At 44.3% G+C, this 27,627-nt stretch overlaps 3 protein-coding genes and 1 non-coding gene across 4 annotated transcripts; 1 reads left to right on the top strand and 3 right to left on the bottom strand.

Moving 5' to 3' along the window:
* Window positions 1–329: 329 nt before the first annotated feature.
* Window positions 330–9,144, top strand: LOC114060403 (mitotic-spindle organizing protein 2B-like). The gene is made up of 3 exons (XM_027889888.1): window positions 330–490; window positions 576–718; window positions 8,864–9,144. The coding sequence occupies exons 1-3, from the start codon at window positions 369–371 to the stop codon at window positions 9,022–9,024; spliced, it is 426 nt and encodes a 141-aa protein (XP_027745689.1). The 5' UTR covers window positions 330–368; the 3' UTR covers window positions 9,025–9,144.
* Window positions 9,145–10,158: 1,014 nt separating this feature from the next.
* On the bottom strand, window positions 10,159–10,230 carry TRNAM-CAU. The gene has a single exon. It is a non-coding gene; the product is annotated as a tRNA-Met (tRNA).
* A 2,608-nt stretch (window positions 10,231–12,838) lies between these two features.
* On the bottom strand, window positions 12,839–15,260 carry LOC114060394 (olfactory receptor 5B21). Its single transcript, XM_027889875.1, is given in 3 exon segments — window positions 12,839–13,194; window positions 13,196–14,244; window positions 15,189–15,260. Coding segments are annotated over 2 exon segments (945 nt in total). The 5' UTR covers window positions 13,907–14,244; window positions 15,189–15,260; the 3' UTR covers window positions 12,839–12,960.
* A 6,604-nt stretch (window positions 15,261–21,864) lies between these two features.
* Window positions 21,865–22,914, bottom strand: LOC114060516 (olfactory receptor 12D1-like). Its single transcript, XM_027890067.1, is given in 3 exon segments — window positions 21,865–22,001; window positions 22,004–22,269; window positions 22,272–22,914. Coding segments are annotated over 3 exon segments (993 nt in total). The 3' UTR covers window positions 21,865–21,917.
* Window positions 22,915–27,627: the final 4,713 nt, after the last annotated feature.

The raw sequence follows: 27,627 nt of genomic DNA on the forward strand, positions 1-27,627 counted from the left end.
CTCCGCGGGTCCCGCGGCTCCTCCGCACCCTGACCCGCAGCACCTCCCGGAGCGCTCCCAGCGCCCCTCGCTGGTCCCGCCCTGGAGCACAGGAGACACCGGCGGGGCCAGACAGACATCGGCGGGGCCTGGGTGGAAGCGCTGCCCTGTTTGAGGGCGGCTGGAGCGCGGCTGCCGCCTGCCGACAGCGCCGGGAACAGCAGCGCCGTGAGAGGGCGAGGCGGGGCGGTGAAGGGGCGGGGCCATGATCCTAGAGGCGTGGTCTGGCCGTGAGGGGGCGCGGCCTGGCGGGGGAGTTCGGAGTTCGGTGAGGGGGCGGTCCATGCCGTGAGGGGCGTGCCCCCGCTACGGCGAAGGTGGTGGCGGTCATGGCGGCTGTGTCGGTGTCGGAGGCGCGGCTGCGGCGCAAGCAGCTCCTCAACGCGGAGGAGGCGGAGCTGTTCGAGCTGGCGCAGGCGGCGGGCAGCGGGCTGGACTCCGAGGTGTTCCGGTGAGCGGGCGGGGGGGGGGGACGGCCCTGCGGGAGCTCGCGGCTGCCGCCGCGCTTCCCGCTTGACGGGCGTCTCCCCCCTCAGGGTGCTGCTGGACCTGCTGCGCATGAACGTGGCGCCGCTCGCCGTGTTCCAGGTGCTGAAGTCGATGTGCGCCGGGCAACGGCTGCCGCCGGGGCCCGAGGGCGGCCCCGCCGCCACAGCACCGCTGCCCGCGGACACCCGAGGTACGCGCCAGGCCGGGCTGGGCCGGGGCGGGCGGGCGGCGACGCCGAGTGCGGAGACCCCTAGGGACCTTCCCGTACACCGCTCCGGGGCCGGCCGGGCCCCGCCGCTCCCCAGCCCCGCGCTGCGCCCGCCGCGGCCCCACGGGCTCCCCCCGCCCCGCGCCCGCCCCCCCGCGGGGAGGGGCCCGCGCGCCGGCTCGAGTAGTGGCTCGGCCGGGCCCCGCGGGGCACGCTCCGTATGAGAGCAGACACGGCCTGGGGGCCCTCTCGGTGTGAGCCCCGGCCCAGCTGAGCCGCCCTCCTTTTGTCCTCATTCTTATCATTTTTGCGGGAGTTGGGGGGAGGTTGCTGCAGCACTCGGGGTCTTGTAACCTCCTGGCTCTGCTCACCAACAGAAAGAACCTCTTAATCCGCAATATTACATAGTGCTGCTTTGCGCATATATAACTCGACGAAAAGGGTAAAGTTTCTGGTCCATGAGGAATCCTTGGAAAAGGAGGGATGCTCCCTTTGCTCTCTCCCCTTCTAACACTCATCCAGCGGTCCATCCTCTACAAATGGTATTTTGATGGGAAGATAAAGTGAGAGGCTGTGAGGAATTGTCAGCTAAAATAGGAACTGCTTTTGACTGCGTTTATCTTTCCTTACTGCTCTGATTTCTGTGGACAGCAGCAAACATAGCCCCGAACTTGTGCCATATATATATATATATGTATAATATTTTTTTTATTCCAAACCAGCTCGAATAAAACTTGTATTTACTCCCTGAAGTGACTTTTGGCTGGTAGCTCACCATGTCTGTCGATCTGGACAGATTCTGTCCAAAATATCTAAAAAGAGGTAGCTAAAGTAAGTCTGCTGTCACTAAGCCTGAATTCACAGTGAAGAGGCTCGTTTCTCCTGTGATCAGAAATGTATCAGAAAGGGACAATGGTCCCAGCAAGGGCCTAGAAGATGATGAGGTCAAGTCTAATTGTATTATGTCCTGTTTTCCCATCCTCTCTCTGTTTCTGGATGAAAACTGTTGTGTGCCTGCTGAGTTTGTATTGACCCACTCTGAATTTTGGGTTGCAGGGACTGTACTGGGAACACAGAAAATTGGGCAAGAGAAAAAAGCTTGGTGGGCATAGGTGGGGGAGAGTGAGGTTTCCCTGTTGCGATAATGTGGTACCACTCAGTCTGGTCTCACTCCTGAGGCTGCCTTGGTGGTTGGGTTTGTTTATTCTCTTAGCTGTGCTTGCCAAGCCCCGTAGAAAGTGAAGTTGAAAAGCAGGATTTATTTGATAAGCAGTCAGTTTTGGGATAAAGGGATTATGCCTCAATCTGGCACCTTCACAACAGAGCCTACTTTTGCAGTGTGGATTCCCACATGGTAAGTGGGTGGGCATCCCCTCCTCGAGCAGCTGAGGGTGGCTGCACAGAGACTTGGGAAGTCTGCTGAAGCCCTAATGGAAGTTAGAGTGTGTGGATGAAGTGTGCAGAACTCCATGGATTTCACCATGAACAGTCTTCCTTTCACAGGAGATGCTCTTGGTGAAGAATTCTCTGCAGGGAAGGTAGTTATGGTGAGAAGAACAGCCTCACATGTGACTAAAAAGTAATTCTGAGAATGCACAGGGCCAGGGGAAGACACCTGTCTGATCACTTCTTTTCTGAGCAAAATGGGAGAGAGTGTTTTTTTTAAATAAGAAGTAGCATGCTATTCCAGTACCATGTTGAGAGGGAACATCACAAAAGAGCACAGATTTTAAACAAAATATGCTGTTAAATTTTGCTCTCTTCTGCTTTGTTGGTGGTCTAGCTGTTACAGACTGCTCAAACTGTGAAGGAACATTGGTAAGGTTTTTGTCCCTGTCTGTCTATAATGTGAAGCATCTCCTGTTCTCTCATGTGTGCTGTTTGGGTGGTACTTTCCGGATAAATGAGGCTTTTTTTTCTAGCACTGATCCACTGCTGTGACCTAATTTTAGTGAGTACTGTGCTGGCACAGGTTTGTAACAGTCAGATGGCCACTTGTTTGTTAATCAGCATTAAATTTCTCAAGAGGAAAAGCCAAAAGCCCTAAGGTAGAGTTGATGTGCCCTTAACCATTTCCTCCTACCACCTGGATGTGCTACAGGCACCTTAGGGAGGCTGAATTTGCAGGAATTAATATCTGTCTTGGGAGCTTAATCTGGTTGTGTCTGTACCAATGTAGGATGCTCATTCTGCATTGTTTGCAGGGCATCTCATGGTCTGAGTCAGATTGCAGTCCTAGTGTGTCCAGCTAGTATTCCTTTAAAATTGACATTTCTTCCCAGTATCTGATCTAAATATACCATCCCTCCGTTTGAAAAAGAATCAATTCTCATTCACCGAGCTTTCTAGTTCTGGGCACAGTCTAAGCATCCTTCAGGAGCTGGGTAAGTGTTAATAGGATGTCTGAGGGTGTCCTCTGTGCTGGATCTGTTCTGCAGGAGTGTTCACTTTGCCTTGCCTCCTTTCCCTTTGAGAGCTGTTACAGGGAAGGGGAACCAGAGCTCTGTCTGCTGTTGGCTTTGCCGTGTCCTATTGGAAGGTGCTCCTTGCATTTCAGAAGAGGATGGTGCAGCTTCCATGCAGGACCAGGCATCTGGAGGTGGGAGATGCCTCTTCTGCATTACTGGGACTTGTGTCTGTGGTTACAGCCAAAGCTCTGTACTCTGAAACAGCACCTGTCCTGCCCTTGCTGAGCTGCTTTGTGCCCTTCAGCTCTGCCCTTCTGCTCTGTCTCTGCTTCGTCCCCTGTCAAAAGGCAGACAAGCGGCTGCAGTTATCTAGGTCCATGTATTTGTAACTTCTTTCTTCCTGTGTAAATACTTAAATACAGTCAAATCTCAGAATTGTAAGTGTTGCTGTTTGATTATTTCCTAAATATCCCCCTGTCTACTACACACTTTGTTGCCAACTTTGTCCTCCCTGAGTGTTCTTCTTGCAATCCTTGTGTTTTTTATCCTTCCCTGTTCATCCTTTTTTCTCACTTCTTTCACTTTGTGCTGTCTTTAGCTGTGATGAGCCTTTTGGGATGGTGACCTTTGCTGTGTGGGCCCACAGTGGCTGCCAGCTCTGCATTCCTCTTACACTCAACCTTGAGTTATCTCAGGGACTTGGTGTGGGATTTGTAGTGTAGACTCCTGTATTAAGTAGATAAGGATAATGCTGGCGAGGATAGTGCTCTATAGAGCTTTGATACAGCAGAGGGAATCCCCTTGGAGTTGCTAAGGATTTCCCTTAAATTTATTTAATCTGGGTTTTATAAATCATCCAGTGAATTTTCCTGTTGGCTATACTGGCTGTTATGCTTTAATTGTAGATTAAATATATCCATGGGATGTGAATGATAGAGAAGTGTTCTCAACCATACCATGCACCTGGAAATGTCCTCAAGCACTTTGTGGTTTGTATGTCTTCCCTGAAAAAAATTCTCTAGAATGATCAATCAGTGACTTGTAGCACTAACTAAACAAAGGACTAACAGAGTCGTGATCATGGTTTCTTACTTAGTTGCTTCACTCATATTCAGGTTTTTTCCAGTACTCTGTCAAGACCACTCCAATGAGTGGATTTCTTGCATTCCCTAAGGAGCATTTAAGTTGCTTTCTGGATCTTATCCTGCAACTCTCACTCCCTTTAGCTTTTCCTCCCTTAAACAGGAGAGTGCAAGCCTTTTGAATCAGAGGCCTTTATTCTTGTTTTGTGAAATGATGGACATGATAAATACACGGGGAAAGTTTTATGCTCAGAGCATTCTTGGTGTGGAGTTGTTGCTGTCCCTCTCCCTTCTCCCAGGCTCACATTCTGAAATGCACTTTTTGAAATAATGCTTCTGCATTGTAGGCATTTCATTAGTCCATCAGCAACTGAATACCTTCGATTTATAGACCTTTGTCACTTGTGGTACAGAAATTATCATAAGATGTCAGTTATTTTAGAACTGATTAAAAAAATTCTCAACTGCACTGTGCTTTCTTGAATGGTTGAAATTCCCTTGGTTAAAAGGTCCTGCACCTTTCCTCTCCCAGGGGGTTATAATAAATTTTGGTACTCTCAAAACACAGGTGAATGGGTAGTGAAATAGTCTTTTCTACTTCAACAGAAACAGCACACACAAACTGCAATTTCTTACTCCTAATACTAGGAACAACTTACAACAAAACCTAGGCTGGAATCAAAACCTAATGTGGCTCCAAAAGAATAGATGGCCATGTAGATATCTGTCCTGTCACATTTTTCCCATGGAAGGGGTTTTCAGGTTTACCTGATGCTCTGAGTTTTCCTCTCTGATAGGCATTGAGTTAATTTTTTGAGAATGTCTTTTCAGGCTGATGGCTGATTTTCAAGGGTTTTTTTGTTTTGTTTGTTTTTTGTTTGTTTTTGGTTTTTTTGTGTGTGTGGGGTTTTTTTGTTTGTTTTTTTGTTTTTAAATTATTTTTTTCACAAGGAAATGCCAGACTTGTCATGTGTGGCTTTGTGCAAAGTAATGAGATATGAGTTTGATTGATAACTCATTGAGTGACAACTCGTTCTTCCCCCCTCACCCTACCAAAGAAACACTCAAAAAGTCTTATAAATATAGACTCAATAGAGTTCTCTGAGAAAAATGAGGGACCGTCTTCTCTTTGTGTAATCTGTGTAGAGGAGAAGGGGAGAAAATGAGATATCTCAAGTGTGATGGTGAAAACTGCTAAAATAAGGAGCAACCAGGGACTTATAGGGAAAAGGCTGGTGCATTTCATATTGGTCAGTGATGGGAGAGGAGCTCCTGAGGCTCTGCTGAGCAGCCTGGAAGGGAACCGTCCCTCAGGAGAGCCAGAGAGGTGAATGATTTGGGGTGATGTTTTGGCTCTGGAGAGAGCCCAGGCCGTGTATTAGCTGTTGAGGATGTGGTAGCAGTTTTGAGGACCTGAGAATCTCCCAGGTTGTATTGCAGAAGAGAAGGACATTCAGGGTTTGTGTACGGATGTGAGCAGGAACCTATAGGCAAACCTGGCACTTTGGCAATGGATTGAGTGTAATGAGCCACGGTCACATACTGGGAGTGCATGCAGAGTGAAGTCTGGCTGTGCCTGGGATTGTTCCATGGGCAGGAGGTGATGAGGTTTGAAGTGAGTCCTGTCCAAGTGCTCATTTCCAGTGACTGGCCAGAAGGTGTTTGTGTGGTCCTCTAGGCAACACCTAGTGCTTGCACAGGTCTTTTTTTTTTTTTTTTTTTTTTCTTGTTCCCACCTAAAGCTGAGTCTTTCTTGGTCTAGAAAGGCCAGCTGGTTTCCTGTGCCTGGTGCAAGCTTTAATGCAAGACAGAAACAGGAGCAGAATTTTGGTGCATTTAAAAGTACTCTCATGGTGGCTCTAGGCCATAGTCGGTGCCAATATATCAATATGCACTGCAGGAGATATCTTGAGAATGCTGCAGTCCTGGTATTGCTGACTGTGCTACAGGTAAAGGTACCAATAAGACATTTATTTATTTATTTACCAGTGAGAGGAAAATTTGTAGTCCCTGTTACTGCTCAGAGGCAGGAAAGGATCCCTTGAGGAAAGCAGTAGGTTGAGTAGAGAGGAAACTGAAAGAGCAGAGCTTTAGATTTCTGCTTCTGGAAGCATATTTGGGGTTGAGGTTCCTTTCCTAAAGCTTCTCTTGCCTCCTGCTTCGTAGCGGGTAAAGGCGCTGCACTGTCACTGCAGAGACCCGGGTTCGATTCCCGGTCGGGGCCCCTCCCCGGGCAGATGGAGCTCGTTAGCCCATAAGGCAATCCATCTACATCCTGAGGACCTTGCTGCCACCGTCCAAGCGTGCTTGGCCCCGGCAGATGAACCTCAGGATTAAAGCGTGGGCTCAGTTCCGCGCACACTGTGTCTCACCTAAAAAATCCAATGCGCAGGCTGGAAGGTGTAAAGACCTTCCCCGGTTCTTCGTTCGCGAAGACTGGCCATTACTGCTTTCTCACTCTGGTACTTAAGACTGCTTGTGTGCATATACCATTCTTCCCAAACTATGTCTGGCTCTCAAGGAGATGATAAACACAGAGCTGCTGTTTCTGGAGTCGTCTTTGGGGAGGCAGGTGTTCGATTAGGCTCTCTTGCATCCGTAGCTGTTTGGGCTGCAGTTGTTCTGTGGCAGCCAGACACATCCAAGATAAGGACCTCTTGTATGTCCCCAAGGAAAATATCGGTGGAATCCTTTTGTTCATCTGTAGTGCTCAAATTAGTTTGTGGTTGTCAAGCTGCTTTTGTGCTTCCTGTAACTGAATCTGTTATCTCTGATAGTGTAACTGAGGGAAGCACAAACCATTCCCGTCCTTGCACACACAGGTCAACACAGGGTGCTTCCAAAAATATACTGAGTTTTTATGCTGTTTAACTGGTTTGTTTCCCTGTGATCTCAAGACTAAGGGGATTGAGGGCATGTACTTTTGAGTGCAGCTTCTCTTCAATCAAGGTACTCTTTCTCCCCAAGTTGTTTCAGCTGGGTCAGAACATCCAGGGCCTGACTCCAGTAGTGTTCTAATGGTACCCCTCTGTGTATGTGCACATGGCTGGAGTTGTCGTACACAAGTTGAGGCCCTACCCTCTCACCAGACAGATGCATGTGAGAAACGGGAGTGCAATCTCCTGAACAGCTGTCCTGGATTGCTAAAAGCATCATAGTGAATAATGCTTTTTACTCCTGCCACTTTTTCTCTCAAATACTCTGAGATCACCTATTGCCTTTGACAATGTGTTTGTTTTCGTGGTCAACACTTGCATTAGTGAAGCTGCTTAAAAATGTCTGAGCTACAAGGCAGCTGACAAGGCTGATTGGCCGGCTTGGGATGGTGACTGCTGGCACATCACTAATGTGCTTTACCATAAGAGAGTTTTTTAAGAACACCTGAGCTGGCTGGGATAAGTGAATGGATTGTTTTTTTGCCACCCAAATTTTACAGACATGTAGTGGCCACTACTCTTATTTTGGAAGTTCACAGGTTGTCTTTCTGGTACAGCAGGGTGTTAACTGATGGTATTGATGTGAGTCCTGTTCCCAGACAGCTGCTCCGAGAAGATGGGATGGTTTGGTAAGTAACTGTGTGCACTGTCCATAGCGTAAGTGATCCAAGATGGTGATTTCCAAACCATGCCCTTGGAGACTCCAGAATGTGGAGCGGCTGTTGGTGCTGTGGAAGTTGCTCTGATAATGATTGCCAAGATGTCACTCTTCATTTTAATTGCATGCATGTAACTACAGCTCAATATGTTCCTGTTTTGTTTCCTCCTTGCTATTATGAAGTTTTATGATCCTTTGTGAAGGTTACTGTCTTCAGTAAAAGCTGTAACCCTTCGTATCGCATTCCTTTTATTCTCTTTTCTAATGTGAGTCCTACTTCTCACCCGAATCAGTTTCCTTCAGTGCAGGGAAAGTCAGTGTCCCTCCCTTATCCCCTCCTGACGTTTGTGTCTGCACAGAGATTCTCTTGCTTTCTCCTCTGCTGGATCCAGCACCATGGGCTGTGTCCCCCTTGCCTCCCTCAGCTTCTACCTGTGTACCCACTGCTGCTCCTTGCTCTCACTTTGCCGTTTGGAGACGGTCAGTTGTGCCCACAGGAGGTGAACTCTCGTCTTCTGAACTCAGTAAGAACATCTTTAAGTCCTGTGCAGGAGTCTGAGCTGCTGAAAATCCTAGAAAATGATAGGAAATCCAAACCTGCTCATGGAGTGACAAAAGTGACATGGGGAAAAGTATTTGTGATCTGATGGTGTGGTGGCAGCCTCAGACACTGGTGTGCACTGATTCATCCATTGACTTACCCGAGCTGGAGGTGTTGGAAGCTCTTGGTGTCCCAGCAGTGCTGTTTGCCACCCTGCTGTTCTCTCGTGGAATGAATGGAACCAAGTGGTTGGTTACTTTGTAGATTAAACCTGATGAAAATGAAAAATGCTCCTACTGCAACACATTTGGGTTTTGTGGTGCTGATCCCTTTTGGGCTGAATTCACCAATCCGCTTTCTGTGCTGGATGATGAACACATTTGTGGGATTTAACAGGATTTTGCCTCTTGCATGGTTCCTGAAGGAACGCTTGCCCTTAGCTGCTGTGTGCCTGATGCTTGGGTTGGGATGTGAAAATTAATGGATGTATTTGTTTATTCAGGGAGAAATAAAACCAGCTCTGCCGTCAGTGGGACCCAGGTTCTGGCTGAAAGGAGCAGCAGAGAAGGATCTGCCCAGAGGATGCCTCGACAGCCGAGTGCGAGCCGGATGCAGAAGGCAGGAGCCTCTGGGAAGAACACGGGGGGAGGCAACAGTACCTAAATAATAAATAAGGCCTCGGGACTCGATGGATTTTAATACTTAACAATGTATATAAACTATGTTTGTTAAAGCTGCTTGTGTTGTGTATATTAACCAACAAACATGATTTGTAATAGAGGACTGTTGGTTTTTTATTTCCAAAACTTCTTTGGCCACACAGACTGTTAGGAAGTGTTCCTGCATTTGTTCTTGCCCTGTTCCCCTCCTGTGCCTATTTACAGGGGTTTAGCACTATATCTAAAATCAGGTGGACCTTTCCCATGGCATAATCCCATGTTCAGTCCTCCCAGTGCTGGTGTGATTATTCATTTACAAAGTGTTACATCCCCCTTTGCCTCGTGAGCCAGGTCAAAAGCGGAGGTTGTGCAAGTACTTGACACAAGTAAATGGGTTTGTTAGAGCTCACGTGTTCCCATTCATCATTCCAGAGCATCTCCAGGCAGCTGGGGGGGGGCAGCCAAGCACAACTCATGATCCCAGTGCTAACCTTCTGGAAAGCAGAATTTGGATTTACCTTGGTCCTGACCCAAGGGGCGGGCCTCCCAGGTGTCATCCTTCAAGGAGAACCAACTCTGCTGCCCTCCCTCCCTACCTGGGCTCCATCTATACCGCAGCTGAATCTGATCAGTGGTCAGATACAGTCACAATAACCCTCACTGGCCGGGGTCTGACCCTGCCACAGCCACCACGCAGAGGTGATGGAGGTTGAGCTGCACAGGTGCTGCACACCTGAATCCATCCATGGCGCAGCTGAGGTCAGTCACAGATTGTTGGCGGGGCTGCTGGAGCCGGTGCACCCACCACGAACATCCAGTGAAGTTTATCCTTGCATAGGAATGAACACCTGCAAAAGGAGGAGTAGGGAAAGCAGGGGGAGAGACTACAAGGTCTGCCAGGACCCCTATCCTACGGGCTCTCTCCCTGTCACTGTCACTGCCACAAAAGGGAGGGCCAGAAGGGAAAAAAACAGTCATATGCAATCTCAGCCAAAGTGGCCCAAACCCTCGACCTTAGCGTTATAAGCACCACACTCTAAGTAGCTAACTGGCTGTGGCTCCATTGCCCACACCACCTCCCTCTGGCTCACTGCGACTCTAGGGCTCGCAAAAGGGGCCAAAGCAAAAGAATAGCAACTAGCAGAGGATGGTTTCGATCCATCGACCTCTGGGTTATGGGCCCAGCACGCTCCCGCTGCGCCACTCTGCTGGCATGGGTAATGGCCTAGACGTCGATGCTCTTAACATCCTAATTCCCACTCCTCCAGGCCCGATGCACACCTGGGTGGGCTTACCAGGACAGCAGTGGTCTCCGCACCCAGCAGAGTGACTGCGACAGCCCCGCTGTCCCCCCACAACGGGTGACAACGGATGAACGTGCTGTGGTGTGTAGCTTTCCAACCTGCTGTTGGAGCTTTCCCCTTTTCCCAGGAACTTGCTCCATGTCCCCCCCCATTATTTGGAAATAAAAAAGCTTAACGGAGACGTTGCCAAACATGGCATATTTCTTTAAAAAGAATTCTACTCAGCAGTGGGGGAAGATGTAGGAAAATTCTTTTAATTTTTAGCACAACAGTGTTTGCCATGGTTACTACATAGTGCTTGGTACGAATACCAGAGATTAATGTGGCTCTGTGTTAACCCCCTACATCTGTTCAGAACTTCGTGGTATCTTGCATTGCTTCCTGAGATAGGAATCCCTCTCTGGACTCAATACCAGCTGTACTCGGAAGGCAAAATGTCTCCCCTGGTAGCAAACTGTAAACAATTTAAAATAATGGAAGTTGACTATATTTTTGCTTTTTTATCTTACATGAGTAGTGGCAATAAAGTTAACAATGATTGGGTTAAATTTAAGTTTAAGTAACAAATTGTGAATCTCCATTTGAAGGTAATGTGAGGAGAAAAACTCTTTGCTGGCTGCCTTGTTAGAATTATTAATCAGGTCAGTTTTGGTGGAGAGAAAGAAACCCCAAACCAAAACAGACTGTTTGTTTTGGACATCTGAGGATGCGTAAATCACCTCTGAAGGCAGCTCTCTCTTTTTGAGACAGATAGCAGCAGCATGTCCTTCAGGTAAAGAATCTATGGTTGAACAGATAAATTCACGTGAAATGGATCCTACATGAACTACAGCACTTCAAAAAATTAGAAATTCAGTGTGAGGTTTCCAAAACTAATTTATTGAAGTGTCCTTGACCCAGACTGAGCAAAGTGCTTTGTGCAAAGTAAGGAAACCCAGTGGCAAATCAAAGACAGATTCATCATACCCAACTGCAGACATCTATAATCTAGTGGCTGAATTGTTTTTAACGTATCCAGTGGCTTTTAAAATACTCTAGAGCATCCAAAATATCTGCTGGAGGCTAGATAATGCAATAGAGACCACAAAGGACCACTCCTGGAACATTCCTGGAGACCAGCTAAGATGCTCTTGGTGTTTCAAATCGCGCTGAAAACCCATGTTTGTCAAGTGGTTTGAATCCTAAATTTCTACATCTGTATTTGTCAAAGAAAAGGAACAGACACTTCCAAGGTGTAATTCACCACAGCCTCAAAAGCCAAAAATGTGTAGTCACAATATAGAAATGTCTTTCTCCACTGAGTATGCTGGGAAACCAGGTAAGTGACACACATGTAGAGTTTGTGTTGCAGATGTCTGAGTGTTAATGGACATCCATTACAGTAAACACAGCAATAGAGGCAGTGCTGGGTGTGGTTAATATGGCCTTTTGAGGATAAGTGCTATGGGACAGATAGAAAGATTTTCCTTTCTCATCAGCTTTGTGTGGCAAGTGGTACCTATTCCTTCCTAGTTTTACTAATCCTCTCTCCAGTCATTCCCTCCTCTAGACCCCAGGAATATTTCCCATTAGCCATTTCTCTTCTAACCACTTTTAAAAGCTTTATTTCCTTATTATAACTGCCACCCCTGTTCCTGTGCTGCGTCTTCTCCACTGCTTATTGCACTGCTTGGACACTTCAAGCAGTGTCCTCAGGAAGTGTGAGGCTTTGCTGACCACTGTTTCTTTCTTTTTTTAACGATTTTTAACTATTAGGACATACATCACAATCACAATTCCATAACCTTCAGATATCTAAACACCCTTTCCTACTTCTTGTTTGTTATCAAGGATAATAAAAATACACAAGCAAAATGAACTTGGTTTAGGTTGGTAATTCCCTTCATCTCCCTTCCTCTCCATTAAACATCAACAGGGTGGCAATTCCTCTTTGAAAGTTGTTGCAATGTTGTTGTGTGAGTTTTGCTTTACTTTAGGCCTTTAATTGTCAGTCCAAATCTGGACGGTATTTAATTAATTTTACACTGGATGTCTACAGTGCATGTTCTTCTGTATGACCAAGAAGTTCTTTAGTATCTGGTACCAAGTCCTTCTAGATTGTAGCTTGTATTAACCAAAACCAAACCCCCAAAATAGATCAGAGGGACCATATTTGAGCAATGTTTCTCACTCTCTTCATTTGCAACCAAGGAGGTCCAAATGACTGTCTTGGATGTAGACCGTGGGTGTGAAAATTAAAAGTAACCTGAACATAGCATTAATAAAAAACAGTCTATTTGCTATAAATTGTGTTTCAACTTATTCTGAACTGAATTTCAGCTGTAGTGAGAAAAAAGCAAGCAAGCAGACTGGTAAGAAGATATCAGATCCAATAATACGTACATAATGACTCACAGATTTATTTTGCTTCCTTTACAGTGCTCTCCACATGTTCCTTATCTCTCTCCAGACCCTACCCCCCCCCCGTGATAGCAAGATCATTTACCCATTTTGTTCCTCTGCTTATATTTTTTTTAAGAGATACAGCTATATATTTCTGAGCTTTATTCAAACTAACTACATTCACATGCAATGTAATTGTGTCTGTAACTCATTAAGGGCCATTACCCCTTATTTTTTGTCACAGAAAGCAGCCCTCAGAAAGCAAACAATTTTCTCCTATGCTTCTGTAGAGCTTTCTTTATTTCTTTGTTTCTCAGACTGTAGATGAGAGGGTTGACCAAGGGAATGAGAATGGTGTAAAAAGCAGAGAAGACTTTGTTTGGCAATATGTGGGTATCATGATAAGGGAGTACGTAGACAGCTAATACTGACCAGTAAAAAAGAATCACCACAGTAAGATGTGAGGAGCAAGTGAAAAAGGCCTTTTTTCCTTCCAGTGGCAGAAGGAATTCTCACAATTGTGACAAAGATGTAGAGATAGGATGAGAAGGTCAACAGGAATGGAGGCAGCAAGCATACACCTACCACTACAGAAGTGACAAATCCTGCCACCCATATGTCACTGCAAGAGAGTTTCATCACTGGCAAGGAGTGGCAGAAAAAATGGTCGATTTCATTTGGCCCACAGAAATCCAAATTCGAGATCACGAACATTAGTATGGAATTGGACAGAAAGCCACTGACCCAGGATGCAGCGCCCAACCAGAGGCAGAGCTTAGTGTCCATGCGGGATGGGTAGTGCAGGGGCTCACACACCGCGAGGTACCAGTCATAGGACATCATGGCCAGCAGGTAACACTCTGCAGCTGCCAAGCAGCCAAAGAAATAGAACTGTGTGAAACACCCCCTGACTGAAATGCGCCTGTCTCTATCTGCATAGCCGAGCACCATCCTTGGCAAGAGACTGGAGCTGTAGCAGATTTCCAAGCAGGCCAAATTGCCCAGGAAGAAGTACATTTGGGTGTGGAGGTGCTGATTAACCACCACCAGCACAGCGATGCAGGTGTTCCCAGTTACGGTCACAAAGTAGATAGACAGAAACATCAGGAAGAGAAGACAATCCAGTTGAGGGCCATTCCCAAAATCTAGGAGGATGAACTCGGTAACAACTGTTCCATTTTTCCACTCTTTATTTGCCATGACTTTTGTTCTAGTGTTAAATCAGGAAGTGCTACCAGCAATGAAGACCTCAATACTTATGAAAAAAAATGAAAATTTCTTCACAGACTAGAGAAGCAAAGAGTAAAAAAGGCTTTGCATCACCAGACCTGTCATGTGATTTTTATAAAACGACTTCTCGCATACTCAGAATCACATTAATTATTACTCTATGTACTAAGAAGAGTACCTGCAACTGAACTGATATCCATGTTTCTTCTCTGGCACAAGGGTGCTTTCTAACATCTCCAGTCTGTGCAAGCAAACTAAAAATCAAGTTCTTCTAGCAGATGCTGTCACAAATTTTGCCATATTCTTTTCTGTTGTGGAAAAAAAAAAAAAAAAAAAAAAAAGGTATTTGGTCAGATTGCTCCAGCAGTGACATAGCTGTATTTCCATTGTTAATAAGTATTGATGCATTGATGTATACTATATAGTCACTATTTATAGGTATGTAGTGCAGACTTCTTGTGCAGAAATTTTTCTTATTTGAAGAACAATTCAAATGTAGCATTTCAAAGACATTTTAAATCTTATTTGAAAAACAATCACTTTCCATCAATGAAAACAAGTATGAAGGACATCTATACCATCCTTCACATATGTTTACCCTGAAACACTCACAAACAAAAGCCCTTTGCAGTTGTCTCATCCTTCTTTTGTGTCAATAGGTAGAACAAATGATTCCAAATGTAAGGAGTTTAATTCACTTAAAACAGACAGAATAAGTCATCTTTTGAAAGTACTGATTTCTTGTCACTGAGAAATCAGACTTTAGTAGCCAGGTGCTTAATCAGAAAAATACAATTCAGATAAATCCTACTGCTTGTCATAGTGCCCATTTTTATTTTCCTCTCCTATATCTTTCTCTAGATTTTCTTACAAATCTGATTTTCCAAAAATCCTGGGGCTTTGAAAAAATTTTTCTAGATTTCATAAAAAAAAAAGAATCAGTGGTCAAATTAATCACAATACTGCAGTTAAGGGTAAACTGGTACAGGGAGACAACAGAAAGTGGATGCAAGGACAGTAACCTGAGAGGAATATAGAAGAAGAGTCTGAGCAGGCAGATATCAAGTCAGGAGAGCTAAAGCCCTGAAAAAATGAAACCTGGCCAGGGACACCAAGGACAACATAAAAAAAGCTTCTATATATATGTTGGGAATAAAAGAAAAAGAAGGGAAAATGTGGGCCCTCTCTGGAAAGAAAGAGATCTTGTTATGTGGGACTTGGAGAAGAATGAGGTACTCCATGGCTTTTTTACCTTGGTCTTCACCAGCAAGGGCTCCATCCACACTGTCTGAGTCACAGGAGGCAAAGGCAGGAGTGGGAGAATGAGGACTTGCCTGTGGTAGGAGAGGATCAGGTATAGGGCCATACAAGGAACCTGAAGATGCACAGTTCCATGGGAGTTGATGAGACACATCTGTACATCCTACAGAAAATAAGTGTCTAAGCCACATTTGACAAGTTGTAGTAATCCAGTGAAGTTCCCACTGACTGGAAAAGAGGAAACATAACCCTCACGTTTAAAAACAGAAGCAAAGAAGACCCAGGGAGCCATGGGCCAGTCAGTCAGTGGTGTGTTTGACATACTGAAGGGAAGAGATGCCATCCAGAGGGTTCTGGTCAGACTGGAGAGGTTGGACCATGCAAACCTCATGAAGCTCAACACGGCCAAGAACAAGGTCCTGCCCCTGGGCAGGGGCAATCCCAGCACAAACACAGGCTGAGGGGAAATGGATGGAGAAAAGCCCTGGGGGGAAGCTCATGGACATGCCCCGGTCCTGTGCGCTGGAACCCAGAAACCCTCCATGTTCTGGGCTGGTCCCACAGTGTGGGCACCTTCTGCCCTCATATAATAGCATAACTTTGCAAGACTTACACATTTCTTTCCACAGAACTAATTTTAATTTTCCCCTCAAACTCTTACCCATTCAAACCCCAAATTTTTAGTTAATTTTCTAACATCTAACCACTGAAAATGTTGGAAGTGTGGCCTGTTTCTGTGCCAGTCAGCACAACCTTCAATGCTGTTTCTTACCTGAAGCCACAGGAACATTGAAATCTGAGTAAAAGATCTTTGACTTCTTGAGGTTTTTGTATCCAGCTTTACTTTCATGAAGATCTTGATTTTTTTAAGAAAAAAGGAAAAAAAAATAGAGCTCTGTGTTTGGCAAAGATATGTGTATCCCCCTCAATAATCTTCAGATTTTCTTTTTTTTTTTTTAATTTAGCCAACTGAATATATTAACTCTTGTTTTCCATTCTATCTGGCAAGAGAGTGTTCCTCCTGTCACTGCACTCCTTAAAATCCTTTTCAGAGCTGAGACCAGTGAAACACCCCAGGGGACAATCAAGCAGACAAAAGCCTTGGAGAGGTTGTTGTCATCAGCCTCATAAATAACATAAATAACCATTCTTTCCCTGTACACTCTGGTTGGAATTAGTACTTTCTTAGCCTACATTTTGATCACTTTTGGGCCTGGATGGAATTATACAGACAGATAGGACAATGACTGAGCAAAACATTATTATGATGATCATCACTGATATCAAGTCAGCACTGGTGTGTAAAGTCTAAACCTGACTAGGACCTGGGTTCAATGCTAGGCAGACGCCTGTGCTGCTGTTTCTGGAGATGCTGCTGTTTCTGGAGATGCTGCTGTTTCTGGAGATGCTGCTCCATCTTGTTTCTCCTAGCTGTGGTATCACAAATAAGTGAGATGATTGTTCCAGGTCCTGATTTTGTACCACAGCCTCCCAGTTGGCATTTAAGAAGGCCAGGTCCAGTGTAATTTGTTAGTCAGTGTTTAGGCTGCTTGGTCTGCAAGGCCAGACAAAACCAGCTTGATCTCTTGGCAAAGCACAACTCTGCATCTGCTTGGTGAACGTCAAAAAGAAAAAAATATCACAAGAACAAGAGAAAATTCAAAGATCATATGAAGAAAGTGAAATCTCCCCAAAATATGAGGGGACGTTGTATTACACAAACACCGCTAGAGGGGAGTGTAGACAAGACATCAGGTTAAAGTCGCCCACAAGAATTAGGGCTGGCGATTCTGAGACATCTGCCAGCTGCTTGTAGAATGATTCATCACCCTCATCATCCTGGTTTGGTGGTATATAACAGACTCCCACCAGGATGTCAGCCTTGTTGGCCTTCCGCCTGATTCTGATCCACAGGCACTCAACCTTATCATTACTGACTTCAAGTTCTACAGAATCAAGAGACTGTCTAACATACAGAGCCACCCCTCCATCTCTCCGAACTTACCTGTCCTTTTGAAGAGCTCGTAGCCACCCATTGCAGCATTCCAGTCATGCAAATCATCCCACCACGTTTCTGTGACGGCAACTACATCATAGCTTTCCTGATGCACAATGGCTTCCAGCTCCTCTTGTTTGGTATCCATACCGTGAGCATTGGTGTACCTGCAGTTCAGCTGGGCTGCTGATTTCAATTCTAACTCAGGATTTCCACCCTTAGGCTCATCTCTGGAGAGCCTGGTTTCAATCCCTTCCCCCTTCAAACCTAGTTTAAAGCCCTCCTGATCAGCCCTGGCAATTTAAGGGCTAGAGTCCTTTTGCCCTTGCTAGATAGATGAAGCCCATCTGCCTATTCTAGTAGGCTAGGTACCATAGAATTTGCCCCATGCTTGAAAAACCCAAAATTCTGCTGGTGGCACCAATTCTTTAGCCACCCATTGATAAGATGGACTTTCCTACTCCTCTCCTCAGTCATCCCTGCTACTGCAGGAACTGAGGCAAACACCACCTGTACTCCTGCCCCATTAACTAGTTGACCTAACTCCTTGCAGTCCTTTTTAATTAGCCTGGTACCTCTTTCATTAATGTCGTCATTGCCTGCCTGGACCACCAGCAGTGGATAGTAATCAGAGGGTTGAATTAGCTCAGGGAGTTTCCTACTAATATCCCTCACCTGGGCCCTGGGAAGGTAGCAGATTTCCCTGTGGGATGGGTCTGGTCAGCATATAAGGCCTTCAGTTCCCCTCAGAAGGGAGTCACCTACTACAACTATCCTTTTTTTCATTATAGCTGTGGTCTGGTAGATGGGGTGCAACCAGGAAAAAATAAAATGCATCTGTTCAACCAGATGGTCTCAGCTACATCCTTACTGCGGTCTCTGTGAGTGTCATACAGAGGCTTTAGTTTGGAGGTAAAGACACAATAGAAGACAGATCTCTGTTCTACGTGCCAGAAGGCCTTCACAGGACAGCTAAAACCCTGATGAATTAAACCTAGCCAGGGACATCCAGGACAACAAGAAATGCTTCACCAGGTATGTTGGTGATAATAGGAAGACAGGGGATTAATTGGGCTATCTTTGGAAGAATAATGAGAGACATGCAAGCTGGTGCAGATACCTTCTTATTCACGTTGCAAGGGTAGGTGGTGGATGTTGAAATTCAGAATGTGGCATCACCTGCAGTGGCAGTTTTTGTTTGCAGACCCTATTTCTTTAAATTTCGCAAAAATCCGTATCTATCACATGATCTTAGAGCCCCTTCTAAGGCCTAAAGGGGCTCCAAGAGAGCTGGAGAGGGACTTAGGACAATGGTCTGGAGAGACAGGATGAGGGGAAATGGTTTCCCACTACCACAGGGAAGGGTTAGATGGGATGTTGGGAAGAAATTCTTGGCTGTGAGGGTAGTGAAGCCCTGGCACGGGGAAGCTGTGCTTGCCCTGTTCCTGGAAGTGTTCAAGCCAGGTTGGATGGGGCTTGGAGCAATCTGGTCTAGTGGAAGGTGTCCCTGTCCATGTGAGGTTGGTGGAACAAGATGGTCTTTAAGGTCCCTCCCAAACCAAACCAGTCTGTGATTCTATGATTTTATGTTAGCTGCTCCTACTCTGATCACAGTAGGGCGGTGAAATCTTTGAGACTGCTGTTATTCACTGCAGAGAACGTAAAGGGCAAAGCTGATCTCACACATCAGACATACTAGCCACTGCAACTTGATCTAAAGAGGCAACCTTATACAAACGTCAGCAGACAGCTGCAGCGGAAGGGCACTTCTGTGGCATTCTATGGTGTGGATATGCCTAGACATCCCTTTATAGCCAAAAGAAAGACGTCATTTCTTTGGTGTGAATCAGCTCATCCTTAAGTAACATCTGAAATGATCTGCTTTAACAGTGTTCTCACTGTGTTTGCTAAAATTCCTTTCATGTACTCCAATATATTCTGTACTTTGCCATAGAGTCCCATTCCTTCTGCTCCTATCCATTCATTCATATGTGTTTTGGGAATAATCATAGATGCCAGAAGATTGGTATTTTTATACTGAAGCTTTAACCTGGGAGGATACAATTTGGATTTTGGACAGAACTTAATATCCTACAACATCTCTTTTTCTCTCTTTTCTGAAAAGTTTTCCCCTGACAACAGAGATAAAACAAAGGGACAAATCAGGACATAAATAAGCAGAAAAATCAAGAGATTTTTAAACCAAAATGTTTATTGTAGATCTTAACTCTCATACAACCTCAGTTGATACTCCTATTTAACTTAAGAAAGAAATTATAGAAAAAATGAAACAGGAAGCTGTTGAATAGATCTGGTGGAAATTTGAAATCTTCAACTGAAGAACATGTTTGTTATTGGGAGGGAAAGAATAGCTGCTTGCTGCTGAAATGTAAGCATTGTGGAACTTCCTAAAAAAGAGCTGGAGGTAGGGCTGGGACAACTGGGACCTTTAAGATGTGATCGCTAGAGATAAAATATTCTTCATGGCTCAAGAGCTTCCATACATTTCTGGGAAGTATGAGGAATGGTCTGCAGGGGCAGTCTGCGAGACACTACTGAAGCAGTGGGGTCTGGTGGGATGGGCATCTGGTCTGGGGAAGGAGGGACTCTGTGGAGAAGCTGGGCACCATCTCGGTGAGACTGGACTGCCAGGGGTCTGCAAACTGGGCCAGAGGGTGCCATGAAAAGTGAGGGTTGTGTTTCAGGACACACACAGCTCGAGCCTGGGATCCCAGGGCAGGGGAGCATCAAGGCTGGGACAGCAGTGATGTGTGGGCCAGGCTCATACATCTCTGCCCAGGCACCTTTACTTTCCTGGGAGCCTGGGTATCTCCTCTACAAGTCCCACACTGACCAGAGAGAAGTCTAAGGTGCAAGAGGCCTAAAAAGGTCTTGGTGGGGGACAGCACTTGGCCCCTTTCTGTGACAGGACACATCAAAGGAGCTGCTTGGTGAAAGCATTTGTTCCTTCCTTTATTTTCCTGTAACCATGCTCTGATTTTCTGCTCCTGCCTCTTGGAAGGGCCACTTGGACTTTCTTCAGTTGTTTCATCACTAATAACCTCACAGGCCCCATTAAAGCTACAATAAAGTTCACCATCCTTTACCCTGTGTAATTTTTACCCAAGGCCTTGGTAGATCAAGCACTGTGGAACAAACTTTTTCTTTCTGCTAATTCTCTGTTACAATCATCAGGTGGCTAATAGAAGAAATAGTCTTTGAGAAAGAGTTTTGCTCTACTTCAACTTTTTAATGAGTGTATGATGCAACAGGGGATTTCTTGTTTCTTATTAAAGACATGATGTCAATTAATATACTCCGAATGAACTTAGTAAACATCATTCTCCAATGGGGGTTGATGCTGTCAAACAAAACCAAGCGAAGTCATCTTTGTGGTCAAGCAACTTGTGGCGTCTGTGTCTTTGGCTATCTCTTTCAGGAGTCATGAAGGGCAAAGATGCCAGTAACAAAATCGTCCCTCTCACCATTCTCAGAAACAACATTGCATTGCAAATCTAGTGACAGGTCCAATTGCCACTGGTGCTTCACTTGTGAAATTACCTGCGCACTCAGGTGTACCAAAACACATGACATAGATAAAATTTTCCAAAAAACAAATAGCATTTTCAAACACTGTGAAGATTAACACTTTTAAACTCTTTCACGGCTACAAACCAACATAACCAGCACAGGCTCTGTTGCCACAGATAGGCCCACGATGAGAAGACAGTCAAACCAATGCACAGATATGAGCACCATAAGATGAGAGATCAAAGGTGGGAGTCAGTGATGGTGCACATCCAAGAATTAAAGAAACAAATATTAGGTAAGAAAATTCTCAGGCTGATGTAAAAAATATTTGACAGGTAGACAGGCAGAGAAAGAAGAATTTGTATTAGTGGACAAAGAAAGTTTTGTGGATAGTGAGGTAGCTAAAATAATAATAACATAACTCTCATGTACACATGGACTATACTTTTTTCCGAAAAACGAAAAATATAATTATAGGTGCATGGAAAATATGGGGAATATTTGCTTGATTTCCGTAATCTTTAGAAAAGCAATCTTGGCAACCAAATTAAAGAATTAAAATTCAGGGAAAAAGTTGTTTTTTACCAGAATTGTGTATTTTTAATTTACAAACAACAACTTTTCATTTAGAAATAAGTCAGTATATACATCTAAAATAAAACTTTAATTTTAAGACATTGAGCAGATATGAACAAGCTGAAACATTTTGATTCAGGATGAATGACAGCAATTAACCATAGCCCAAAATGAAACTAGCCAGTGACCTGACTTGTCAAGAACCACAAAGAGAGGCAGGTGGGTAGCGTAGATAACCACTTACGGTCATTAACCTGCTGTATTCTCTAGCCTAAAAATGGTCACCCAAAATGTAACACATGCTGGTTCTCTTCAGCTCCACAGAAGATGTGAATGACAGGAGAGTCATTCAGCTGTTTAAACATAGCTGTCAAGTAATCATTTAAGATCATCCAAGACAACTGCATGGGGCTGTCAGCCATGAACCAAGTCCTGCAGGAGCCTGTACTGAAAACCAGAGACCAGATGTCGTACCATAAGGCATATAAAAAATAATGGAAGAAGCAACACCTCCTTGAATATCTCTCCTGATGCAGAACTACACAATTAACCTCTAAATGTATTAAACTGCATGAGATAATCAGTGGTTTTACAGTCTCTGGCAATGCAGTGTCCTTTTTACCTCTCTCCTTGTAAATATGAGAGGTGGAACAACCACATTCTGAGTCTTCTCCTTGTTTCAGTCACTTTCCTCCAGGAAAGAGTTTTCTCCGTAAGGTTTTTTTCAGGGCAGTTTTCACCTCCTGGTTCTGAAGTGTGTAGATCAAGGGGTTCAGAGCTGGAGTGACAGCACTATACGTAAGAGTTACTTGCACATCCTTTTGAGTGGAGTTTCCTCAAAAGTGTGTATAATTGAAGAGCACTGAAATATAAAGCAGTGCTAAAATAGTGAGGTGGGAGGCACAGGTGGAGAAGAGTTTCCATCTTCCTTTCTGGGACTGGACTTTATAGAAGAGGAAAGAGATAATAGGTAGGAAGGGACTATGAAAGTGAAGGGCCCTAAAACAATAGATGTGGTAACAACATTGAGGAGTGCCATGTTGAGTGTGGTCCTACTGCAAGCCAGATTCAGCAGTGGCTTGATGTCACAGAAGTGCTGAATTTGGTTGTGGCCACAGAAACTCAACTGAGAGGTCATGACTGAGTGCACCATAGCATGTACAAACCCAGTGGACCAGCTGGCCAGAGCCAGCAGCAGGCAAGTCCATGAGCTCATGAGGAGGGCATAGTGCAGAGGGTTGCAAATGACCATGTATCGGTCACAGGCCATCCCGAACAGGAGCACAGCCTCTGTACTGCCCAGGAAGTGGAAGAAGTGCAGCTGGGCCAAGCACCCACCAAAAGAGATGGGCTGGTTCCCAAAGAGCAAGCCAGTCAACATCTTCGGAACAGTGACTATGGAGTAGAAAATATCCAGGCAGGACAGGTTTCCCAGGAAGAAGTACATTGGTGTGTGGAGCCGGGGCTCAGATATCACCATGGCCACAAGGACACTGTTTCCCAGAAGAGTGGCCAAGTAGAGCAGCATAAAGGAGGTGAAGAAAAAGTGCTGCATCCGCTGGATATTGGTGAGACCCAAAAAGAGGAACTCACTGACCTCTATCTAGTTTAGCATTGCTAGAACAGTAAGAAACAAAGGCAAAACATCTTCACAGTTGTGAGGAGTAACAGTATTACACAACTCATTTGTATCTGTGCTATTTTAATACAAACAAGTGCAGAAGAGAGCAAAACATAACATATGTAATCAAACATAAAACCTGCATAGGAATGCAAGAAATTAACATGGATAAAGACGTTTGTAGTCTGGAACTTTCTGTCTAAAACAGAGTAAAATATTAGAGAAGGAAAAATACTAAACCAGATATGTACATCTATGCATAATAGCTGAATACGTAAGGTGTAAAATATTGCTGCTTCTTCACCTTCAGCCACATCCATATTTCAGTTCTGCTTAGCTGTAACTTCCTGCTACATCTTTTTATCTCATCAACTGAGCTTCTAATTCATAACATTTCTCCTGATGCTTTCTTTCTATTTACTATTGTGCCTACATTTCGTTCAACCAGTTTAAACTTACACATTTCTAATGGTTGCCATCTCTTCCAGGAAACTCTTTGTTGTCAAAAATTGCACCATTTAAATTTTTTCATCAGCAACCAGCACAAGGTGCTCCAAGGTATCATACAATCATCATAATTTCTTCTGTATGTTGCTGAGAATAAAGGAAAAGGATGCCCCAGCATGTGATCACATATTGGTTTTGATAATGGACTGTATATTTTGCATTAAAAGCACGTTTTTGTTTGAGCAGCAGCAGATAAATAGAACAAAACCCAGTACCTCATTTTCTACAACACTTTGATGGAGCAAGACTGAATTTGCAGGAACCAGAATAGCTGGTGCAAGTTCCAGACAAATTTGCTCATCCCACTGAGACAATATTATGGAATCCTTAAGGCTGGAAAATACCTCTAAAATAATCAAGTACAACCATTAACCAGGTCCAGGTCTTTTAAATATCAATGACTAAACACATACTTTCACTTTTTTTTGTTGTTGTTTTTTTTGGTTTTGTTTTGGTTTGGTTTTTTGTTTTGTTGTTTGTTTGTTTGGTTTTGGTTTTGGTTTTTGTTTTGTTTCAGGAAGTTTGTTTGCTACTATGTGTAAATCCCAACCACATTCAATAAAGGACAAAGTCTTGAGATCATTTTACTAGGGCAGAGTTTTCTAGCTTTCACTATAGATGCAAATTCTACAAGGCAAATAGTTTCTCAGTACATTCAATGCAGTAATGATTAATATTGATGAATACAATTAATGCAAAACCAACTCCAAAATATTTCCTGTGAATAGATTAAAACACATATAGATACATTTCATCATCTTTGTTCCTTTGTGGTATATGCTTTTATTGAAAATAAATGATCTTTGAAAATCAGTATCTTATATCTACAGTCCAGTCACTCTTTTTTGCATACTTCTTCAGTTTATTATTTCAGCATGAAAACAGTAGAGCAAACAGAAAAGCTCTAGATTTATTTATTAATAAAAGAACATCAGCATGTAGCTTAAAGGCAGTTTATGCACATATGTGCCCACTCTAAAAATCCAATCATACTGCCCTAAAAATGCTTTTAGTTTGCTGCTTGAACAAGCTCTGTTGGAAACCTTAAATTTTGTTAAGTCTATAATATTATCAAATCTTAGTCGGTCACCTGCTTTTGAAGAGGTATAGATGAAATTATAGCTTTAAGACTCTTCCCAAATGCAAGTGCAAAGAAAAGACTTTGCCTGTTGAAGCTGCCTGGTTTTCCAAGTACAAAAATTACACCTTTATAAAAAGAGATAATTGTGCACAAACCTCACATCAACACCAACAAGTACTTTTCTCATTGTAGTAGGACCCTCTGAGAGTGAGCCAGAAAGCAAAGCTAAGGGCTGAATGACTCTTTACATATAGCTAAAAGACGGGGAATTTCTGTAATCCTTTTTCCTTCCACATCTATTTGGCACTTTTGTGGCTGAGAGGTCAATACTGCAGGGGTGCAAAGGACTGCCACGTTCCTGGGGGCTGGTATTTATTCCGGTAGGATACAGGAGGAAGCTTTGCAGACTCTACCAGAAGTCTCTCATGACCTACTTAGAGGGTGAAAACAAGTCTTCTCATCATGCCCAAATGGGCAAAATATCAACACCATTATGTGGGAAGTAAATTGCTTTCATCAGTCTCCTGAGACTTGTGAATCACTGATGAGCTGCAGAGCACTGAAAAAACTGTTGTCTAAACATAATGCCCAGATAAGCCACCTTGCAAAACATGAAGCATTCTGCAGAGACTAAAGAATAACAAAAATATCCCCCAATATGAACCACTAAACCAATCCACCACTGTCTACCCCCCAGAATAATCCATCACAAATATCTCCATCTTGGTGCACAGACTTTATGCCTGAAAATTCTTTCACAAACAGAGACATGAGTCATGCAACCTCAGCTGTTTAGGCATAATATTCTTTCAAATATTAGAATTTGTGACTCCTAGTATGTGTTCCACCCATTCTGATGCATTAAGATTTCTGATGTGTTATTTATATTGGCATATCACAAATGAGGAGGCATTTCAGGTCGCTGAAGACAAAAGCATCCCAAATTTGCATCTTAAGCTTTGTTTTCAATCCTGTGGAAAAACTTCTGCAACCATTTACAGTTGCAACATGTTCAGTTCTAGTCCAATCAGTTCAGAGGTCAGTGTGTATATCACACATTCCTAGAAAGAATTCCTCTTTCTAGGAAGGTGGCTTTACTATTTCCTCTATACATCTCCTGGCAGATCAGCTCCAGCCTGACTGTAGATTTGAAAACCCAGCTTATTCAGTGTAACTGTGTAGAAACACAGTATAATTTAGGTTGGAAGAAACCTCTGCAGTCTCTGGTCCTTCCTCTTCTCAAAGCAGGCCGACTGGAAAAGGTCTTGTCCAGTAAAGTTTTGGCATATTCTCTGGGCAGCTTGTTCCAAGTTTGAAAATCCCAAAGGTGAAAAAGTGTCTAATCCAAATTTGCCATGTTCTGCGTCACATCTTACCACTGTGCTCCTCTGGGAATATGCAGTATGATCTCCTAGGAAGTGACAATGATGATGAAACCCAAAGGCTGTTTTCTCTGCAAAACTGCTTTCTACCTAGTCATCCCCTTGCATGGCTCATCATGTTGATAAAGAAAATAAACTGCAGTAGCCACAGTTCTGATCCCTGAGAAATACCGCTAGTAAGTAGCTTCTAACAGGATTTCTTACCACAGAGCTGTTTGAGCATGGCAATCCTGATCATGGTTATTATTATCCACTTACCCTTATCATGGTCTCCAAATTCAGGTCTAAGGAGTCTGTACTGAAGGTCTTGATCAAATTAAGTTGTGCCTCATCCACTTCATTCCCATGTCTATCCAGACAATTATCTCACAGTAGAAGTCAGCCAGATTGAACAGACCCTTATTTACCCTTCTCGTAGTCATGCCAGCTGTTCCCAACTGCCTTCTTGTCCTTCAAGTACCTCAAAATGGCTACCAGAAGGATTTATTCCTTTGCCTTCCCAGATACTGAGGAGACACTGTAATTCCTCAGCTCCTCCTTCTAGCCATTCTTGAAGAGGGGCTGCAATGTTTGCTTTTTTCCTCCTCCTGAGGTCACCATGGCCTTTCAAAGACAAAAGACAGTGAACTCATAGAAACACGGAATCACAAAATGGGTAGGGTTGGAAAGGACCGCAGTGGGTCATCTGGTCCAACCTCCCTCCTCAAGTAACAGCACCAAGCAGATCTCATCCAGTCTCATGAACTCTCATATGCACAGCTGGTCGAAGTGCTCTCTCTGGGGTCTTCTTAACCTGCTACTTCACTCCCACATACTTTTCCAGTAGGCTTAAGGGACTGTGGGCCCTAAATGTGACCTTATCATTGGAATGGAAGGCAACACAATTGCAGCTCATCCAAGCCTTCTCTGTGCCCTTGGCCTGAGCTCTGCTGCCCATTGACCCTTGGATTTGCATTTTCCTTAGCCTTTCTTTTTCTGTCAGTGTACTTCTAGAAACTCTTCTTGCCTTTCCAACACCTTGCTAGTTTCAACTCCAACTCAGCAATGGCTTTCCTAGCTCTTTCCCTGCAGAGGAAACTTTCTTCTAGTTGTCCTCTCCCCGTTTTCACTACCTGTGCACTTCCTTTCTTGTTTGAGCCAGGGGAATCAGGAGACACCCCCAAGGGCACCTGGTATCCTTTCTGAAGCAAAACAGCCACCCACACAAAATAAACAACAAGCAGAAAGCAACTCTCACAAAAGACCAATGTGATTGACTCAAAGACCCAGGGCACTTCTCTGTCCTTGTTGCTTTGCTGATGGTGCCTCCAGGAGCAGGGCCAAGCCAGTATTCCCAAGGGACACCGTATTGGCTATAGATGGCCTAGTGTTGGTAATGGAGGGGAGAGGAGGGTGTCGCAAGAGGGTCTCTGTGGGAAGAGGTAAGGGGGTGCCCTGTGGTGCATTTGGGATATTAGGAGTATGTGGCATCTGTGAAAACATAATGCACAGAGGATAAAAAATACCAGCAAAGGGAAGAGGAAAAAAGAAACATCAGAAAGAAAATTCATCCCCCCATGCTTCTTGAGTAGGTTCAGGAGTCTGGAGTGAAGTCAAGTTGCTCCTGGGCGAGAGCAAGGAAAGGTGGTCTTTTAAGTTTGGTTTTTGGTTGTTTTTTAGTTTTTGGTTTGTTTTAAGATTTTATTTATTTGTTTGCTTTTATTTGGGTTTTACTTGTTTTGTTGTTGTTGTTTTGGG

This window comes from Empidonax traillii, unplaced genomic scaffold (genome assembly GCF_003031625.1).
Source record: "Empidonax traillii isolate 1590-97213 ecotype Southwest subspecies unplaced genomic scaffold, ASM303162v1 scaffold12:size2584012, whole genome shotgun sequence".
Lineage (NCBI taxonomy): Eukaryota > Metazoa > Chordata > Aves > Passeriformes > Tyrannidae > Empidonax > Empidonax traillii.

Bases quoted from the DNA above. Each gene is read 5' to 3' on its own strand.
- LOC114060403 (XM_027889888.1), top strand. From the start codon at position 369: ATGGCGGCTGTGTCGGTGTCGGAGGCGCGGCTGCGGCGCAAGCAGCTC. The intron at 491-575 runs GTGAGCGGGCGG...CTCCCCCCTCAG, and splicing joins CTGGACTCCGAGGTGTTCCG to GGTGCTGCTGGACCTGCTGC. The intron at 719-8,863 runs GTACGCGCCAGG...TTGTTTATTCAG, and splicing joins GCTGCCCGCGGACACCCGAG to GGAGAAATAAAACCAGCTCT.